At 56.2% G+C, this 21,143-nt stretch overlaps 1 protein-coding gene across 4 annotated transcripts in view; it reads left to right on the top strand.

Annotated features, from left to right (window-relative positions):
• BCL11B (BCL11 transcription factor B) overlaps positions 1 to 21,143 on the top strand; it is a 95,161-nt gene that overhangs the window by 39,255 nt on the left and 34,763 nt on the right. For 2 of the 4 annotated variants that reach the window (XM_060620722.3, XM_060620720.3), the window contains exon 3: positions 2,397 to 2,609. The exons of the other annotated variants lie outside the window; for them this stretch is intronic. In XM_060620722.3, coding sequence (XP_060476705.1) covers positions 2,397 to 2,609 — 213 coding nt within the window. The remainder of the gene's footprint in view (positions 1 to 2,396; positions 2,610 to 21,143) is intronic. 4 annotated transcript variants of the gene reach the window in all.

Here is a 21,143-nt window from a genome sequence, read left to right as displayed (position 1 = left end):
CACCTGGAGTGTCCTCTGTGGGCAGCTTAGGGTTAGAAGCCACTCGCTCTTGCTGTCCTCTCCCTGCCTCCGCTGAGCCAGCCCCTAGAGCAGGTGGTCTTCAGTGAGGTTGGAATTCTTAAGGAGGCTTTTGGAAGCCCCTCCAGGGGGCAGCATGGCCCCCACCGCTACCTGAGTTGGGGGACGACCTTGCCTTTACAGGCCCTGGCCTAAGCCTGGCCCTTCCAGAAGGAGAGGTTTGTGGCTGGACCTGCCCTTTGACCCTTCCTCGCAACCTTGGAGACCCAGGTCCTGCTCCGTCACCGCTTGGGAAGACAGTCATCAGGCCCCGGACACTCCTGTCACTCTTTCTTAGCCATGGTAAATGGTGGTGGCTGTGTCACTGCTTCACCCAGAGCCTGGAGGCCTGGGTTTGCTCTTTTTCAGCCTCCCGTGGCCTTACTGAGCCCAGGGACCCTCCAGCTTTCCTCTGCTCCACGCGGCCCTTCTTCTCAGCATCCCAGGGCACCCCAGTCACTCCACCCCAGCTGCAGCCCGAGGGCTGGCGGGACATATCCGGCCTTTGGAGATGCAACTGGGTTCAAGTCTCAGATTTCCCGGAGCTCCAGCACCCCCTCTGGGACGGGGACAGTTTTCCCTGCTGAGTGACGTATTGGTGGTGAACTGCCTGCTGTGGTAGGTGCTCTGCACAAAGCCGCGTCGGGAGCCTTCCGTGGGGCGAAGCCAGACTGACGAGGACAGGGCCGAATGTGCAGTGTTCAGTGCTGGGGTGGGGGTTTAGGCAAGGACTGGCCAGGGCAGGCTTCTGGGAGGAGGCAGGTGACGCTGGCCTTAGGTGTCTACCTTACTTGGGGGCTTGCACGGAATGTGTGGCTGGAACTGTGTGGGGTCATTGGCCGTGCCCCCCTGGGACCGTCCTGGGCTCAGCAACGCCCCGGGTCCCGATCTTAGCCTCATCCGAGGTCCTCATTGGCCCAGGGGAGTCCACGTGGCTTTGGCTTCTTGGCAGGACATTTGCAGGGCTTCTCAGGGGTCCTGAGGCCCCCAGCCCTGGATAGCACACGTTTTGTAGAGGCAGGTGCTGTAGCTAGAGAGTTCTGGTTCCCGGAGCCAGGCGGCCAGGGTTTGGCGGGGCTGGCTGCTGGCGTCTACAGTTTTCTGTGGTCACGTCACCGGCTTCCTGGTCTGCGCAGTGGGTCTCCCAAGCCCTGCCCCGTGGACGTGTTGGGAAGCTCACTCAGGATGAGGACTGACAGGATCCTGGCTCGAAGTGGGCTTGCAGGGTCCCGTGGTTCTCCTGGATGGGGGAATCCCTTGTGGGGGCCACAAAGTGGGCAGACCTCCACCCTGCAGATCCGTGCGGGGTGGTGAGCGGCCTCGGGTGGCCTCCTTGGCAGAGCTGGCCCGGGGCCCAGCTGCCCCTCATCTCGTTGATGTTTTCTTTTTGTCTCCCTGATGCTTCCCTGCTCAATTATTTACCCGGGGAATTCGGGCTTCTTCACTTGTGGTTTTGGCAAGGGCTTCACACAGACTTTTGCCCTGGTGGTCTCTTAGCCATTTAAGATAAACGGCCAAATCAAACGCAGGCCTTGCTGGGGAGCCTGCGAGCTGTGGGGCTGGGCGGAGGCAAGCCAAGCTCCTGGCCCTGCGTCGTGGCTGTTAGACTGGGGGGCGGGGGGGGCTGCGCGGAGACGTCCCAGCCAGGGCGGAGGTGTTAAGAGGGGTGGTGGGCAGTGCCCGGGTTTTCCTGGGGTGGGGGGAGCGTTCAAAGCCTCTCGAAAGGCCTGGGGGCTTGTGTGCCGTGTGCTTTCTGCTCAAGTTGCTAAAGAGGACGCTGGGCTGGAGAGAGACACCAGCTGGCCGTCCGCCAGGCCGCAGGCTAACTGGTGCCCAGGTGCTCAGAGGTAGACTGAGGTGTTCGAGGCCTGAACACACAGCCCGTCCTGATAGGGCCAACGGTGGTGGCTTGGCGCTTCCCAGCTCTTCCAGAGGGGGGGTGGCCCAGATTTCTGGGAACGAATCCCCAGAGGAAGACAGATCCAGAACACTCTAGAAGCCCCCACATGGCGGGTGGGGGTCTTCCTGGGTACAGGGGCCCTGACAGCTTCTTTTGCCCCCGCCCACCCAGGGATGGGAGTCTGGTCCCAAGACGGCCCAACCTGGCAGCTGTGGAAGTAGGACCCCCTCACCCCTCACCCCCCACTTCCCATGGCCTCTTACCCGCTCCCCCAGCCTGTGCCCAGGTGCCTTCCCTGCAGGGAAGCCTGGCACCCCGGGGCCTCCCACTCTGGAAGGGTGGCCTGCAGCCCTCTGCCCCGGGCCCCTGTCCCGCACCCCGGGTCCCTTGTACGGTCCAGGGCCCGACTGACCAGTCTTTTTTATTGTTTTTTCTCCAGGGCCGTGCAGGCCTGCCCAGCTGCCAGCGACGGCCCCCATAGCTGCCTCCTCCCACCCTCACTCATCCGTGATCACTCCACCTCTGCGCACCCTGGGCGCCCCGCCGCCCTGCTTCCCCCTGCCGTGCTGCAGCGCACGCCCGGTCTCGGGTGACGGGACTCAGGGTGAGGGTCAGACGGAGGCTCCCTTTGGATGCCAGTGTCAGTTGTCAGGTAACAGACGGCCGCGGTGGCGGGGGGGGGGGCGGGGTCCCAGGGGTGGCGGGGTGTGCCCTGGGCAGGGCCGGCCGCTGCCTCTCCCAGGTGGGCTGGGCAAGGTGGGGACCCAGGGAGGATGTGTGGTCCCACCCCAGTGGGGCACCGGGGAAGTGGTGAAGGACGTCAGCGGAACTGCACACTGGTGCCCCTGTCCCCATCACTTAGGAGGTCCCCGGACGCCTCCGCCCTTTGCGAGGGTCTCACTCCCAGAATGCATTCCTTCAGCTTCCAGATTTCATCTCTTTGGGCTGTTTAGCTAAACCTTAATTGGATAACGCTTAACATCTGAGGTTTTCTTCTGCCCCCGCCACGGCCATCCCCTCTCCCCCACCCCAGTCACTGCCCCCCTCCCCGAAGGCAGCGCTGGGAGAAGATTCCCTCCCAGGCTGCCCGTGTCCATCGCTGGAGCCGTCCAAAATGCTGAGTTTCTCTTGGCCAGAATGTGTTGCCCATTAACTCTGAGACAGAAGAGTCACTCTGAAGGAGCCCTTCAGCTGTGGCGGTGGGAGGGGGTGAAGCCTTGTGGGGTTCCTGTGGGGTGGGGCTGTGCACACGCCTACTGTGCGCCTCTCTGCAGGTCTTTGCGGCTGCGCAGTATACAGATGGGCAGACGGGGGGTCAGCACAGCGGAAAGACCTGTTTTCCATCACCCTCCCCATCTCTCTTCCCGAACACGACCCGCACTCGTGCTGTGGCCCAGGGTCCCTGGAAATGGCAGGCCGAGGCCTCCCGCCCCCTCCTCTCCTGGTCAGGGCCTGGTGCCAGGATGCTGACGTAGACACAGGTGGTGGTGAGGGTCCTGAGGCCTGGTTTCCAGGCAGGGGCCAGGAAAGGAGAAGGGTGGGTGCAGAGCTGGGGCAGATTCAGTTGGTCTCAGCTTTGTCCCCAGGCGTCTTACAGGCTTTCCCTTGATTTGGGTAGAGAAAGGAAAACGATTGTTACCGGACAGATTGTGCTTTAATTGAAACTGTCTGGAGGGACTGTCCGTGGTGGAGCCAGGTGGCCCTGGCTGCAGGGGCCAGAAGTCCCTAGGCCTTCCTGCTGGTCAGGTGGCCTGCAGCCTTCAGCAGCTCCCGCTCCGATGTCTGGTGGGCTTATACCTGGAGGTCACAAAGCAAAGACTAAACATGTCCGGGAAGGGGTCGGCACCACTGGCAAAGAAGCCAGCCCCCTGCTCGCGGCCACCCTAGTGCCCCTGGGGGATTGGGGCTCCCGCCCCAGCTCTGTAGGTCCGTGCTGTGATCCCTGCTTGCTGAGCGAGCGATGCCTGCTTCGTCTGGGCGGTTGCCCTGCTCTCGTGGCTTCCTGTAATTAGTGCTGCAGCCCCTGCAACCACGCGGGGGGTCGCGCTATCAAAGATCAGCCTGAGTGTTTATGACTAGACTCGGTCAAGGTCTGTGGTACAGAAACATGATTTCCCCGGCAGAGGTGCACCCGGGGCTTTGCTTAACCCTCTGCTGGCTCTGGCTCTGCTTAGAAGCTGCCGCCGTGCTGAGCGGGAGCTGTTACATCCCCATTTTGCAGATGGGGAAGCAGAGGTCCCGGGAGGCTGAGTGGCTGTCTTCGGGATGCCTCCCACCCAGGTCACCCTCTTCCCACGGAGCCTCGTGCCCCTGCTTGCATCCAGGGGTGTTCGCGCTGGATGCGCTCACACGCTTGCCCGCAGCCGCCCTACCGCCCACTTCCTTCTAGGGACCGTGCGTGGAGGGTCTGCTGTGTAGCCAGTGCGCTGGGCCTTTCGTGTGCCTTCTTGGATTCAATTCTCATAGGAACCTTAGGACGTCACTCTCCCCACTTTACAGATGAAGACATGAGGCTCGGAGATGTGGAGGTCTGATAGCTCACATCCATTCATTCATTCTTACACGAAAAGCCCTTTCTTGGGCACCTAGTTGGTGGCACTGGGCAAGCCAAGGAGTCAGGCACGGTGGACCCCTGGCCTCTGGCAGCTTGCATGAGTGGAGATGGGGAGAGCGGGATCAGGGTCCCGCAGAGAGGACGCTTTGCAGGGGATGGGAGGGCGGAGGTGGGATTTGACCCTGGCTGATCGTCCAGAACCTGCTTCATCTTTCGTACTGGCTCTGCTGGCTTAGAGGCCTTCTTGGGTTTTAGAGCTTGATACTCTGAAGGCTTAGAGTCCGTGAGCAGCCCCCAAATTGATGTCGGTGCTCAGGGAGGAGGGTGAGGCAGGGTGGGCTCTGTTCCTGGGGTCTCTGGGACCCCCCTTCCTGACCCTCTTCAGAGGCCTGTCCTCGGCCTCTGGTGCTAGCTGGGCCGTGACTTCCAGCACCGTCTTCGTTCCCTGTCGGGTCCCCGTTCGTTAGTCTGCTCTGGGTTGTTCCCCCCATCCTTTCTGATCAGTTTCAATACCTGAAAATATCCTGCTCCCAAGGTTTTTGTCCCTTTGTGGCTTCTGTCCCTGGCACTGGGCTGTTTGCTGAAGTGTTTTTAGTGCCTATTTAATTAGTAGTTGGAATGCAGTCATTAAATCCACAGTAACCCGTTAGGAAGAAGCAGTCCTCTGTAAAGACGGAGAGGGGCCACCGTCCTCACTTTGTTTTGTCTCTTTGCAGATCAGGATGCACTGAACCTATCTCTTCAAATTAATACGGAAAACCCCGGAGTAACCGTGTTTCACACAGGTTAATTGCATGCCCGTGAATGCGTTCAGAGTTATTTATAGAAGGATGTGATTTTATGGGGGAGAAAGCCACACAGGTTTGTGTGTTTGTGTATCTCTCTGGCTGCTGGTGTCCCAGACAGCCCCGCCTCCCAGGACCCCAACCCCAGACCTCCTGATGGTCACGGTGGGGAGAAGGGATTTGGGCTCTTTGTTGCTTTTTGACTCTGCTGAAATAATGGGAGGGGGGGGGCTTTGAGTCTGGGCATTCCTGGAAACTGAAGTTTCTCCCCCGAGAAATTTCATGTAGGAACCACTCCAGGGCGCGCCCGTGGCGTCCTCGGCCTGTGGTCCCGGCCTTTGCGCCACCTGGCCGGTAACCTTGAATAAGCCAGTCTCCCTCTCTGGGCCTGTTTCCTCTTCTGTAATAAAAAAATATATATGCCTATATACACTTACCTAGGCATCATATCATCTATTGACATGACGTTTAAAAATGAGACTCCACGTTTGACTTCTAAAACAGACGATACTGATCATTGCAGTTTCAGTTACAGGCTGCTGTGGATGACTGGGCACGTGACTTGGTTAAGGTTCCCAGGGCAGGGGTGGGGTGTTCAGAGAACGGTTTGAAAACCTCTGGGCTTTGGCTCCCCTGAACCTTTCCCCTTTCTGAGGTTTCTAAGAGTGGCAGGCAGTCGTTAGAACGTACCCACTGCCTGCGTGAAGGCTGCTGCCCTTTATGGCTTTGTGACCTTGGGCAAGTCATTTCCCTCCTCGCTCCTCAGTTTCCTCACCTATAAAATGGGGGTAATGATAGTACATGTACATGCCTTGCAAGATTGTTTTCAGGATCGGATGAGGTCATATATGCCAGGTGCCGAGCCCAGTGCCTCACGCTGAGTAAGCCCTGTGGAAGTTCTGATTCATGCTCGAGCAGAACGGGTTTTACAACACCACGTCGTTACGTGTCCCGCGCCGTGTGGAGTTTTCCTTCAAGCTGGACCTCCAGTTTCCACTCTTAGAGGCCTTCAGCCTCTTGGCTGGCTCAGATCATGTACCAGCATCGTGAGGTGGACAGGGAACCGAGGAACGTCATTGCGTATTTAAAAGCCACAAACGGTCATCAGCCACAGTGATTGATACACGCGCCTGGTGAAGTTCAAGGTCTCACGGGAGTGGAAGTGTTTGGATTTAATGGAAGGAGTCAGTTGCAGCCATTAGTAGATGCTGAAATCACAGGGCAATCTTGTAAAGTTAAATTCAATTTACTTTTCTACTGAAATTGTGCTTGCTGTGTTATTTAACTAATCTGGGGTTTCTTGGCATGGGTTAAAGGGACAATAAAGATACAAAAATACCTGTAAGTAAATAGTAGGGTTTAACAGTAGACGGTATCGTGTCCTCCTTCAATTATATCCCAGTGTTCATTTGTGTCGGTTTTTATAACCAGAGCCATCCAATGGGACACTGTGGACTAGACCACCCTAGCTGTGGAAGCTTGATGCAATTAATACAGTCTGTCTGGAAAGTGGCCTTATTTCTGGAAGTTTTATGTTAATGATATGGTCTGTGCTTTGCACTTTTTATACCAGAACAAGAAGCACGCTGCAGTTTCATTCTGGACTGGGTTTGATTAACACCGGAGGATCAGTGGGAAGCCAGAGGGTGATGCCGACCGGGGTGGCAGCACCAGCCAGGCCCCCACCGGCTCGCCGCCTCTCTCCTGGTGCAGGGGGTGCAGGGGCGCCCCAGTAGGGCATGAGGGCCTCCCTGGAGACTCTGGAGGGAGGGGTGAGTATGGGGGTGAAGAAGAGAAGTGAGCGTTGGGGGAATGCGTGTGGACAGAAGCACTCCGTCTGGGGAAGGTTCGCGACGTGCTCTTGCGATTTCCTTCGCGAAGTTGCATTTGCTGTGAGTCTGCCTGGGCTGACCGGGTCCCGGTGTCAATGGGGGCTGGCTCGCTGCAGAAAAAGGGCTCGCAGGGGAGTCATTAAAAATTTAAAGAGTCATCTGTACGCCTTGCGATGTCTACCTTGCCGAGGGGGCCGGTGGGCCAGCATTTACAACCCATGAGTGATTCTTGCCTGTTCCGCGTTCTGTTGTGGTGTCCTCCTGCCTCTCGGGATCACACCGCTGCAGAGGCTGCCCTGGACCGCCTGTCTCTAGAGCCCAGATGCCTCCTTTCGTGACTGGGGGAGGTACCAGGAGAAGCCACGGAGAGCTGCAAAGCCCCGGGGATGGAGGGAGGGGGCAGAGGGCAGCAGGGCCTGGGAGCACCCCAGGAAAGCCCTCTACCCGGGAAGTCGCGTCTGCTCCGACACCTACGGGATCCAAAGGCGCTGGGTCTCCAGGGACCAGACAGAGCTCAGTGCTGCCTAGTGGGGGAGGGGGGCGGGACTGAGGCAGGGGCACCTACCGGCATGACTGTCCTCGGATAAAAGGGGTCCCAGCAGCGTCCCGGAGAGGAGACCACTGCAGCCACGCCAGATCCCATTTCACTCTGAGCCGGCCCTTCGGACGTTCTGAAGGCAGAGCTAAATCAAAGAATTCTGTTCAAATCCGTACAAGATGTTGCTGTTTCCCTGCTCTGACAGGAGAGGCATTTGGAAGTGCAGTTTCTTTCTTTCTTTCTTTCTTTCTTTCTTTCTTTCTTTCTTTCTTTCTTTCTTTCTCTTTCTTTCTTTCTTCCTTTCTTTTTCTTTTCTTTCTTTCTTCTTTTTTTTTTTTTTATAGCTGTCTTAAAAAGGAGTTTGGCTGTTTAGCACAGCTGGTGCTCATTACATTATGCACTGGCAATAAAATAGCATGTGTAATTAATTTTTAATGCGGCACTGGATGCAGCGCCTTAAAGCAGTCAGTGGATGTGAGGAGCCAGCGCTGGCCACCGACATCAGACATCTCAGAGCACGTGGCCGAGGAGGCTGGGGCCCTCCACGTGGAGTGGAGTAGTCCAGACGTGGGTTCGCCTCAGCGGACCTGAGGCTTGACTTCCTGGCTGCTGACCTAGGACCAGGGGTCGCAAGAGATCACCCCGTCGAATGCCTTCCTCATCTGGGTGGGTCACCGGGGCACAGGCTGCGTGTGACACGAGCTCTGGGTCCTTGATGCTCTGCCCGCTAGGCCCTGTTACCTCCTTGAGTGTTCAGACTGCAAACCGGGGAGGGGGTCACCGTCTAGCTGAAGCCACGTGAAACGGACGATGTGACTCGGTGGCAGAGTTTTTGCTCCGAGGAGCCCTGAACGTTCAGCTTCTTGGGCCCTCAGTGTTGCCATCTGCGGTTGGGACACGCCTCCGTGTGCCCTAGGCTTGAGACGTTCTGTGGTTGTGCTCTGATTCCTGGCTTCTGCACCCCTTCTCGGGGCTCTGTGGTGCCGATTCGTGCTTGAAACGAAATGTCACTGCGGACGCGTACTGTGCGGAGAGCCGTGGGCCCTGTGGGACCGTGCTCCGTCCTTGTTCTCAAGGTGCCTGGGTGGGAATATGTGACCCTGGGCTGGGTCTCAGTTTCCTTCCCTGTGAAATGGAGCCACTGGAAGTACCTGCTCATCATCCGGAGGCTCCGCCGCGTGGCCACTGCGATGGGGTGGCCACGGCTGAGCACCAGCGTGTGCAGAAGCGGAGGCAAGGGGAGAGGGGAGGGACAAGAAGGAGGCCGCCGGGCTGTCGAGAACCCTCGGGTGCCCCGTGCCCGATGCCCACGTGGCTGCCATTTCTTTGCAAGTGTGCTTGCTGCCTGGGAGATTACCGTTGGCCCTGCTCCTGTGACTTGCCAGTGTTTCCCACCGGTCACTTGGCAAACTTTGCTCAGGCCACCCCATCCTCCTAACGCCCCTAAGAAGAGGCAGCCCCCCTCTCCTTTTGCTCATGAGGACCGTGGGGCCCCCAGCTTGTAGCTCTCCCCTCCTGTTTCCCGTTGGGGTGCACAGTGGCTCAAACAGGGGCAGCGGGAATGCAGCTCGAGGTGGGAGAGCAGACCACGTTTGGACATGGGCCTGGGAGCGTCCCCAAGGTCTCCCTTCATTCGCCGGCCTTGCTGCTGCCTGATCGGGGGCAGGGTGTGGGGGTCCGGGAATGAGCGCAGTTGGGGGTCTTGCCACGGTGGTCGGGGTGCACAATGAACGTGAACCGCGTGCTCTGGGATACCCTTTCTCTGCTGGAGAAAATTGAAAGGACCAGGCTTACAGGAGCAGGGAGGTCCCTGCAGACCTGGGATTTTCCTGATGGGGAAGGTGAGGCTGGAGGCCAGGCAGCTTCTTCCAGCGGGTGCCCAGTGACAAATGTGGATGTGGGTGTCAGCTGGGAGGGGTCCTGCTGACCCAGAGAGCCCCCTCCAGCTCTGGCTGCCCCCGAGAGGTCTGAGCTGTGAGTGACTGCTAGGGACACAGAGTAACCAACCCTCAGGCCACCAGAGGGAAGGTTGAAGCCTGGGGCATGGGTAAAATTTTTTCTTATGTCCTCGCCCTCAAATTGGGTTTCTGGGGTCTGGCTGGGGGTCTGGGAGACGGCAGGTGGCCTCATTGAAGCCTCTATCGGGTCTGTGTGACTCCGCATCTCTGGGTTTCCAGTGCCCGGGTGGCCGTGGTCCTGTAGGTGCCCCGGAGATGCTGGTAGACGGCCGGGCCCTGGAGGGGTCGTGTTCGTGTCTGTGAGAGGAAAGAGGAGACACAGAATGCTGTTAGTTACTGCCTCATTTTTGGTACACAGTCCCCTAGAAGCAGTTTTTCTTCACCGGAGAGAAACAGACTTGTGTCGTCCTTAAAGCTCGAGGTGTTGTCTTTTTTTTTTTTTTTTTTTTCTTGGTGGAGGGGAGCAAACTGTGCTTGACTTTTTAAACCCGAGGGCCAGGCAAGGTGGAGGGGCTGTGTGCTGTACATATTTCACAATCAAACCCAAATAGGGTAAGCCGTGAAATATAGTTTATCCAAACATAATCAAGGCTGGCCGGTTTAATCCAAAAATCTGTGGGGAGAAACCCTTGGCGGGCAGGGGTCCCTCGGGGTGGGATTTCGCACACAGCCTGCCATCACACCTGAGGAGAAGTGCCACCTGCTCACCTCTTCAGGCCCCTTCTTGGGGCTGGGCGTGTAACAGTGGTGTGTGGTCAGTGGGCGTGGGAACGTCAGCCCTGGCAGGGTCTTTCTTACATTTGGCAGTGGGGCCACCCGGTTATGGTCGGGTTACCATTTCTGGGCCCTCACTGCGTGTCAGGCCCTCCGCAGGGCCTTCCTAGACATTTCAAGCTTCCCAGCACCTTCTTTCCCTACAGCCTATTCTGTAGTTTGCAGGTGAGGAGACAGGCCAGGGAGGTGGTAGAATGTGCCCGAAATTGCACAGCTGGTCGGCAGTGGATGTGGGATTTGAACCCAGGTCTCCTTGGGTCTAGGGGACACAGCCTGCTCCTGTCCTTGCTCCCTGGCTCCCAGACCACCCTCCTGCTGGCCTGCTACCTGGCAGGTGTGAGTGGGAGCCCCAGAGGGAGAGGCGTGAGCTAATGAAATTATCCTGGAGTGCTGGAGGGCTGGCCGGAGCCCTGGATAATAAGAACGCCTGTACTTCAGGCCGAAGACTTCAGCCGAAGGGGTCAGAGGACTTGGGACTTCTTGGAAGAGGTTAACGCAGAAATGGAGTCACTACCTGCAGAGACAGGGACATTTGGAATCTTTTCGTAAATCCAGACATTTTTAATCCATGCCTTTGTTAATAGGAGGTGGGGAATGGCTGATGGGAGGGGCCCCGGATGCACACGTCGGCCCTGAGAGCTGTATTTAGCCCGTGCCTCCTGATGCACCCTTTCTGGGCTTGGCGTGTGCTTTGTTAACAAGTGCCTCATTTTAGTCTTCTTTTAGAAAGTTTATTTATTTTGAGAGAGAGGGAGAGAGAGAGAGAGCGAGCGCGCGATCTTGAGCTGGGAAGGGACAGAGAGAGGTCCCCAAGCGGGTTCCGCACCATCAGCGCAGAGCCCGACGTGGGGCTCGAACTCATGAACCCTGAGATCATGACCTGAGCTGAAATCAAGCGTCGGACACTCAACCGACTGAGCCACCCAGGTGCCCCTCATTTTAGTCTCGATCTGATAGCAAAAGGAGCCACTGCTTGTGGGCCCACCGTGTGCCACGGGCTCTGTAAGTGTCATCTCTGCCGATGCTTTCTCACAAGGGTGTGAAGATATTTCTGCTGGATCTTTTTTTTTTTTTTTTGTAATCTGTGGTAAAGCGTACACAAGTTATCCTTTTAGCCGTTTTTTAAGTGTATGGTTCTGCGACATGAAGTATATTCACATTGTTCTGCGTTCCAGTGCTACACCCCCGCCCCCGCCCAGCTCCAGAACGTCTGTTCTCCCAAACTAAACTCCGTCCCCATTGAAAGCTAAGTCCCCCACTTCTCCCGTCCCACATTCTACTTTCTGTCTCTACGAGTTTGACGTTTGTGAGTATCCCATGGAAGAGGAATCAGACAATGTTTCTCCTTCTATGACTGGTGTATTTCACTCAGCTGGATGTTCTCAGGGTTCGTGCATGTTGTAGCACAGGTCAGAATTGCCTTCCTTAAAAAAAAAAAAAAGATATTTACTTTGAGAGAGAGCAAGCACGTGTGAGCGAGCAGGGGAGGGGCAGAGAGAGAGAGAGAGAGAGAGAGAGGGAGAGTCCCAAGCAGGCTCCGTACCATCAGTGCAGAGTCCGACACGGGGCTCGCGCTCACGAACCGTGAGATCATGACCCGAACCCACATCAAGAGTTGGACGCTTATGGGGCGCCTGGGTGGCTCGGTCGGTTGGGCGTCCGACTTGGACTCAGGTCATGATCTCACGGTCCGTGGGTTCGAGCCCCGCGTCAGGCTCTGTGCTGACCGCTCAGAGCCTGGAGCCTGTTTCAGACTCTGTGTCTCCCTCTCTCTCTGCCCCTCCCCTGTTCATGCTCTGTCTCCCTCTGTCTCAAAAATAAATAAACGTTAAAAAAAAAAAAAAAAAGAGTTGGACGCTTAACCGACTGAGCCACCCAGGCGCCCCAGAATTGCCGGACGAATGATAGTGCCTCGTGTGGCTACGCCGCGTTGTGTTTGTTCATTCATCCTGCGAGGGATGCTTGTTTCTGGCTGTCGCGAAGGGTGCTTCCGTGCACGGGGAAGAGGAATCGCTGGACCACGTGGTCATTCTGTGCTCAGTTTTACTTACTGAGGAGCTGGTATTTCACGTTCCGCCTCAGCAGTGCTCCAGAGTCCTGGTTTCTACACTTCTTCACCTGATACTGTGCCCCCCCGCCCCCGAGACTCGGGTGTGGACAACAACTGGCCCGAGTTACCTGGTAAAACGGGAGGGTCTGGGATGCGGCCAGCTCTTGCTGGGCTCAGACGTGGCGCCTGTGGCCGTCGTGCCGGGCCACGTCCCCCAGGATGTTTCCTTTGAGGGTCTCTCACCCTGGGGTGAGGGTCTCTTATTTTTCTTCTAAGTGCTTCTTCCCAGGGACGGCCTGTCTCCCAGGCTGCTGATTTTTAGCAGTCAGCTAAACATTTTGCTAGCTTGAGAGTTTGGGGAAGAAAATTCTGCAAGTGGACAGTTTTCACTTTCCTTTCTGCTGTGTCCTCAGGGTGTTGGTTTGGGTTCGGTGTAGCAGGAAGAGCCGCACACTTTAGAGTGGGGACACCTGGGAGCAAGGGAGAGCCTGTTGGTGTCCTGGGTCCCGCCCTGCCTCTCTGCGAGCCTCTCTGGGTCCCCATCTCTTGGGTATCATCATGCCAGCCTTGCTTCCCCCGCGGGGCTGGGAGGAATGGGAGGGGCGGCCCCCTGAGTTGCACTGTAGGACGTCTTCCTGGGTCTGCCTCTGTGATGGGGTGGCCTCGGGTCCTTTGTGCAAGGGGGCTGGGGGAAGTGATTCTGGGGCTCAGTGAGGATTATTATGTAAGGCTGTGGTTTCTGTTGCCCTGTATTAGTTCCTAGTAGCTAATGACCACAGGCAAGGTGGCTTCCAACAACAGAAATTTGTCACCTCGCAGTTTTGCTGGCCACAAGTCCAAACTCAAGGTGTTGGAAGGTCTTTGCTCCCTCTGGAGGCTCCAGGAGAGGATCAGTTCCTGGTCTCCTCCAGCTTCTGTGGCTCCCGGCGTTCCTTGGCTGTGACCACATCCTGTAGCTCTGCTGCTGTGGTCATGGCCTCATCCTTGGGGCCTGTCTTCTCCTCTCCTGGACAATTAAAACTAAAAGAACAGTTGTCATTACACTTAGAGCTCACCCGGATAATCCAGGGCGATCTTATCTCAAATCTGGAACTTAATTACACCTGCAATGATCCTTCTTCCCAGTGAGATCACGATCACAGATTCCAGGGATTTGGTTATGGACATCTTGTTGGGGGAGGGGGGCACTCTTCAACCCACAACATACCCCTTGCTGGATTGGAAGCCCCTTCAGGGCAGAAACCCCATTTTGGTGTCCCTTGTGAACAACCAAGTTTCGGGACCGATTCAGGCATATGCGACAGAGATGTACTGGGTTGAGCCTGGAGCTGGTCTTCAGTGAGATAGCCACCTTGCCCCCAGGAATTTGGTGATTTTCAGATGCCGCCACCTTTGGGCAAAACTCAGACTTCCATGTTTTATAGAAGGTTGTGTACCCCTCCCCCCACTCCGAGTCCTGTCCCTGTGCCAGATCAGAACACAATTATTAACAAGGGGGGGGGGGGTGGCTTTAAAAAAAAGTCTGCAGTGATTATTATGAGAAAAAATTAGCAGAGCTGAATAGGAACTAAAAATAGCTGGACACATACTTGCCTATAATCTATTTTTTTTTTAAGAAAATATAATTATTTTTGTAAACTGGCTCTGAGAAGCCAGGAGTATTTTTAGTCTGCATCTTCTAAGACGTGCATCTTTTCAGGAAGAGCAGCTTGGAGCCCACTGGAGTGTGATGTCACCCAGCCAGGCTGCAGAGGCTTGCAGAGCAGGGGCGGGGGTGGGGTGTGTGTGTGGCGGGGGGAGTCAGAGGGTCAGGACCGAGTCCCGGCCCCGGTTTGCTGAGCATGTGTTTGATGGGGAGATGGTCCACGAGCAGATGGACTGTGGCCTCCGTGGGTGCCGGTTGCCTGGGATGTCCCGTCCCAGCCCCACCGGGCCAGGGGCTGTTAGCATCAGAAGGATTGCAGCTGGCTCGCCACGGGGGTCGGGGTGGTCAGGGGTTCCTTGTGGGCAAGGCTGACCTGATCTGACGTCCTTGCTTGATCCGGGTCTGAGTGGGCCTGCAAGAAAATACCCAAGACTTGAGGGAAAACATTCCATGGCTTTTTTATTTGGAGCCAAACATTGCCTCATGTAATTTTCTCCCTGGTTTTTCCCATTGCCTCTGCCAGTGTCCTTGGGCCTGGCACAGACCCCGAAATAAAAGGCCCCGTGTGCTTGTGTGTTTATGTGTGAGTGTCTCTGTGTGTGTGCCTGTGCGTCTACGTGTGTAGTGTGTGTGTATATGTGAGCGTGTGGGTGTGTGCACGTACGTTGGCGGGTATGTGAACGTGTGTGTATGCATGCACGTGTTCATACGTGTGCACGTGTGAGCGCGTGTGTGGGTACGCGCATATACACACGCATATGTGTTTTCACGCGTACACGTGAGTGTAGACGAGCAGGTACGGTGTGTGTGTGCATGCATGTGTGTGGTGGCGCAGGGCACTTATCGGCACAGCAAGGGTCACCTCCCCTCCTCGCCCAATGCAGGGTGTTTATGATGGAAGCACTTGGATTATTTTCCTTCCTGAACTTTGTAATTCTCCCTGGATCGCGGAGTGCGATCGTGTTTCAGTACCGAGGCCTGCTGTGAGAGGCTTTGAGGGCGAATCTCTCTGGGGGTGAGTTTGTCTTCTCACTCCCTTCCAGGGGAGGCCGCATCCCCGAGCCTGCCCCAGCCTCAGACAGGACCCACTGTTCACAGTGCCAGAAGACGTGGCCATGCTGGTGTGACCCACCCAGGAGGGCGTGCGTGAGGACCACGGGCTTTGGATCCAGATGGCGAGTTTGAAATCCCGGCTCTGACATGTACCGGCTCTTTGACCTTGGCGAGGGACCTAGCCTTTAGGACATCGGTTTCCTGGTCTGTGAAACGAGGTGGTGGCAGCTTGGTGGGACGGGTAGCAGCCGGCTAGCCATTTAGCGTGGGCTTCACCCTCAGCACCCCTCACCCGGCCTCTGCAAGGAAGGCACTGCCGCTCCCGTTTTACAGATGTGGAAACTGAGGCAGCCTGACTTCAGAACCCTTAACTGCACTATTAGACTTGAAAACCTCTCCCGGTTACCTTCTACCACCTTCAGCAGCGGCTGGTGTATAAAGGTGGCGAATGGCGGCAGGTATTACCTAACATTTTTACTGTCATTATAACTATAATTATTACTATCACAGTCATCACCATCGCCATTTCCCTGGGTGGAAATATTCCAGCATCCACGTGGCTTTTCCCCTTGTGGCCGAGTCCCGCCTCCCGACATCTCTGGTTTCCGGGGAGGCCGTTTTCATCCCGTCCTACCCACGGCATGGGCATTCTTACCTTGCGTCCCTTGGCCCGTCCCCCTGTCATCCCCCCTCCCCCCCTCCCCCACTTTAGGGTCTGTGTGCATTTGAGTTTTCAGAAAGTCTTTCTCCTCTAATCGAGATAATGAGCACAGTATTTCCAGAACCGCTGCACTAAAAGTCAAGTGCAAAGTGATGGTTTTCATTTGTTGTTCTCTCTCCTTCTCTCTCTCTTAATATGCATCTCTTTAAGGAGGGATTGGCTGAAAGCAAACAGCTAATAACCTATGGATTTATGGAGCCAGCGCGAGCCGGCTTAATAAGCTTTTATACCTGGAACCGGCGTTCTGTCCCTTTAAGTTGAAACTCCAACTTGCTTGGTATTTTACAGTGCCTGGTTTCATTTATGCTGGAGCCAGACTTACTATGTGAGAGCCGTCCGCATGCTGGAATTAGTCTTAAGCTTGCTTCTGTGGCGTTGCCAAATTCCATGTTTGTGTTTTATTTAGAATTCTTTTCACGGCCAGCCGATTCTGTTCCGGCACACACAGGCGCTGTTGCGCCCCATGGAGAAAATAAGCAAGCTTGCGTTTTCTTTGGCAGAGGCCGCGGCCACAATAGACTGCGGTCTCCGAAACATTTTTTAAAAGCTATTTTAACCCATAACAGATGCATAAAGTCGGCACAGGCATGCCAGTTTTCTTAGTTTTAATTAAAAAATAATTACAGTCTAATGGGATGTTAGTGACACATTTGGATGAATGGTGGGTGACATTATCTGCAACTTAGAAACGAGTGCCTCTCCCTTGGCCGGAGCAGAGGTGGGGAGGAGTTGGGGAGGGGATCTGGATGTCTGTTCTTCATTGCAGGATGGGGGTTGGGGCACTGGGTGCCGTCCTGGGCACCGTGGGGTCCGGTGGAAACCTCCGTGAGCGGTGTGCCGCACGCACTCAGAAGGGACATCCTGCCGTGGCCGGCTGGGTGACAGAGCTCCCGGGACGTGGCGACGAGCGTCCCAGGAACAGTGGTATTTTGGTGCAGCCTCCGTCCTGGCATGCTCGATGGGGAAGTTCTCACCTGCGGGGCTCCTCAGCAGGCGACAGTGGTACCTGGGCGCTGTGGCCTCAGACCAGCTTCTCGGCTCCCGTGATGCCCCTTCCCCCTCAGGAATGACCCATCAGCTCTGGGACCTGCTGGGGGCCGTGTAAAGTAAGAAGATGCGTCTGAAAGGTACAGAGGCAGAAAGACTGTCTTGCCTGGTACTGCTGTTTCAAGAAGTCTGCCCCCCAGATGCTCATCCTGGGTTCCGTTTTTATGCAAAACTTGACTCTCCTCGGAATCCGGAGTAGAATGTGGGCTGGGACATCCCCGGGAGGCAGGGTCTCTGTGGAGACTCGGGGCGGGGATGTGGACGGAAGCATGCGGACTTGGCCAGGAGGAAGGGATCGATGAAGGGATGGGCGTTTCTGGGGCTTCTGTGATGTCTCATTACTCCCGCTAACTAGGCAGCCCCCACTAGGGGGTGGCGACAGGTTGTTCTGACCCCCGAGCCTTGGTTTTGTTGGCCCGTACCCAGCGTGAGGAGCACGCCCTGAGCAGAGGGAGGAGTCCACGTCCTCGGGCTTAGTCTCCCCGGAGCCAGCTCTGCTGGGAGGAGGACCCCGTAGGGTCGGAATGATGGGGGCATACCTCTCTAATAGGCGCTGGGAGCTGTGTTATCCAGAGCCTTCCAGATCAAGAGGAAGATGCCTGGCCTAGCTGTGCCCTCGCACCCTTCATGCTGTTGGACAGCCTCATGTCCGACTCATGCAGCACGCCCTGTCCGGGCCCCTGTGCAGCATTACCGGATGCCCTTCGAGTGGGCACCCCCGCGGAGTGCCCCAGAGACAGGCAGGTACTGGCTCCAGGCCACCACATTGAGTTAGGGCCTGCCTGGCTGGCCTCAGACCTCTGGGCAGGCCCACGGGGGACCACCCCATGGCTCACAGTGGGTTCTGAGAGACAAGGGACAGGCTGGAGACCTTTATTTTTACTTCGGGGGGTGTTGCAACTTACTGTCGGTGGAGTAAAACGAGCGCTTCTTAGACAATGTTTCCCTGAGTCCAAATTCCTCAGAAGTGAAAATTAAGTTCCTCTATTAAAAACATGAGTCATACCAGCCCAGATGAGAGCCATCGTGGCGTTCCTCGAATTTTTGGAAGGGAAACATCGCATTCATGTTAATCCTTTTCAATTATACCTCATTGCTGACAATCCACTGGGCGTTTCACATCGCGGACCTCTGCACTCTGATCGCTGTGGAGGCTTGCACGCAGCACCTGAGAGAGAGAGAGAGAGAGAGAGCGCGAGCACGAGCACATGGGGCCTCTGTTTCCCTTTATGTGGGCACACCTAGGTCCGGGAGCCTTGCTGCCTAGCGCCCCAGGGCTTCCTTCGTTCCCTCTGCAAGGAGGGAATCTTGAGTCTTGGGTATCTAATTGCTGCAAATGATTAATGTCCACTTGCAAAGATTCCATGTCTGTCTGCCCACGTGAACCGGAAGCAGATGGGAGTGGGGTGGAGTGGGTTCCCTGCTCCATGCCTGGCCCTGGCACAGAATCCCGGGGTCCCCTCTTCCTGGTGGGTTTCCTGCCCGGGTGAGGGTGCAGACAGGCTAGGTTTTTTGTTCCTTCAAAGAAACTGGTCTGTAGATTTGGTGTTATTGTATCCTTCCCAGAATGCCTCCAATAACCAAGTCGGGGACCAAGATAGGGAGGTGTCACTGGTGGGGCAGGGACAGACCCAGAGACTTCTTGCTTTGGGGGAAAGCAGCCAGAGATGCCGGGGAAGTGGGAGAGGGTGGTGAGGCTGGGGTTAGCTTCCCTTGGCTGTCGCCTCTCACCTTGACCATCATGACCCACCAGGCCTGGGCCACAGGTGGGCTGACCTTTGGCCCCAGATGCAGCTTGCAGGGGGCGGGGGGGGGGGTGGAGAGGGAGTGCCTCTGGGAAACTGCAGCTTTGCGTATGTGAGAAATCTGAGACTTGCAGTTCAGCAAGACACAGCTGTCAGACCAACCCGGACGGAGTTCTGTCTCTCCTGCTTGGGGTGTGCCGCTTGAGTTTTGGAAATTGGACCTTTTTGGGGACAGGGTCCATTTTGCTTCTGCTTCTCTTTATTCAGCAAGATGCTGCACCCTGCCCGCTGCTCAGGTGAGTCCTCTGGTAGGAGGAGCAGTGTTGAGGGATGCATCTGTGGAGGACGGAAGATGAGCGGGGCACGGCAGGACAGTGGAAGTCATTGACCTGAAGGGGACAGGCTCTTGGATTTGGAATCGGATACAAAGTGTGGTTTCTGAGTTGGGAACCATCACGTTTTTTTTTTTTTTTTAATGTTTATTTATTTTTGAGAGAGAGAGAAAGAGAGACAGAGCACGAGCGGGGGAGGAGCAGAGAGAGAGGGAGACACAGAATCCGAAACAGGCTCCAGGCTTCGAGCTGTCAGCACAGAGCCCGACGCGGGGCTCGAACCCACAAACCACGAGATCATGACCTGAGCCGAAGCCGGATGCTCAACTGACTGAGCCACCCAGGTGCCCCTGGAACCATCACGTTTTGGGGGGGTGATGTGTGTGGGAGATTGGAGGGGGCTGGACGTCAAGTTCATTTACTCCTGTTCAGCCGAAGTTTCCTCTTTTTATAAGAACAAGCCCCTGTAGCCGATGAGAAGGTCAGGCCGGAAAGCAGACTGTGTTACTCATTACGTCTCTCAGAAAGTAGACAAGGACTTAGAATGTTGGCACCAGCAGTGGGGGCTCCAGAGAGCAGGGAAGAGCATGATGAGAGCCCCTGGACGGGAGGTGGGCCAGCGTGTCAGCTGTGGGACCTCTCCGTTGGCACATTCATTAACCTTAAGGAGGTCAGGGGAGTAAGAGTGATGGCCACATGTGTCCAGAAGTGTGTGTGTGTGTGTGTGTATGTACATGTGCACGTATGGGTGTATATGCATATGTGTGCGAACGTCTGGGACCAGGCTCCTGGCCAGCTGCTCTGTGGTGCTTTGTAAAGGGCCAGGGAGCAGACCAGGAGGCAGTGAGGTGCCCAAGTGCCACCACGGGCTCTCCTGAGGATCCCGGGATCCTTACCCCTTTGGGTGCCCACAGACTGCCCTGAGGCTGCTTTCAGAGGCAGAGTCTGGTGGGCAGAGAGCCCTGCCGGGGACCCACCAGGCCTGAGATTGCTCTGACTCTGCCCTTTCCTCACTGGGTGACCTTGGCCCTTCATCTCCATCTTGGAGCCGGGGTTCCTCACTCACTGAAGGGAGACGGTGCAGGGTGTGTGCCCAGTGCTAAATACAGGGCCTGGCATGGAGAAGGCCCCAGCGAGGGGAGTGATTACTGATCTCATGATGACAGTTGTCACCATAGGTAGAGGACAAGGAATCTTCTCCACGGTGACCCAGCAGTCTGCAGTGCTGCTTACAGCCGAGCTGAGCCGGTGCTGGCGAGGGCTGGGCTCCCTCCCACATCAGGGACCTCCCACATCCTAGGTGTGGAGCCCCCAGGTTTGGGAGTGTCCAAGTCCCCTCTCCTGGACCAGTGTGAGCTGTTCTGTGGGGGCAGCAGTAAGTGCCTGGATTCAGTTTTGGGGGCATTCTTGTCCCTAGTGGGGAGCCCTGCCCTCAGTCTCTCTGCTTGGGCCACCTGGAGTCCCCTGCGAGGTACCGGCTTCCCAGTTTGCTGGCCTGTGTCTGTTTCTTTCCTTGAATGGCCACCCACACCTTACCGTGGACTCAGACCTCAAGCTGTCAGCTTCTTGGTGTTCGGGTATGAGCCGCTGGGGCTCCTTAGGGGCCTGTTCCAGGCCTCGAACAAAGGGGCTGGAGCCAGGGAGCTGGCTAGCTGAGTAGAGAGCTCTATTCTCAGTAACTTCTCCCTGGAGAGAGCCTTCTTAGTAAACACCTCTGCAGTCAAGGTGGACTGGAAAACTGTGCCCTTGCATTTACTGTGGCTGATAAAGCCCAGTGATGTATGGAAATTCCAGGCAACTCGTCCTCCCCTTCCCTGGTTTCAGCCATTCTTTTGCACTAACTCTCCCAGCTTTCCTCTTTTCTGCAATCTTTGTTGTGCCTGTTTTTGTTTGTTTCCCAGAAGAGAGGGGATGCTGTGATCCGGAGATGTGTTAGGGTCCTGTGTGGATATAGCAGGCACACCTCCAGTGCTGCCCCCTATACCTGTGGCAGACATCACTAGTTGATCACAGCACCTCTTCCCTCTGGTGGCGGGGTGGGGGTGGGGGGGGGCTGGATGCCTCAAGCGGACAGGTGAGGCAGCCACTACTCATCGATCACACCGGCCCAGAAGTTGAAATCTCATTTCCATCCTGGTATGCCTTTGAGGAA

Source organism: Panthera onca, chromosome B3 (assembly GCF_046562875.1).
Source record: "Panthera onca isolate mPanOnc1 chromosome B3, mPanOnc1 haplotype 2, whole genome shotgun sequence".
NCBI lineage: Eukaryota > Metazoa > Chordata > Mammalia > Carnivora > Felidae > Panthera > Panthera onca.
Note: the sequence above shows the minus strand (reverse complement) of the source record. Positions and strands in the feature narration are given on the sequence as shown.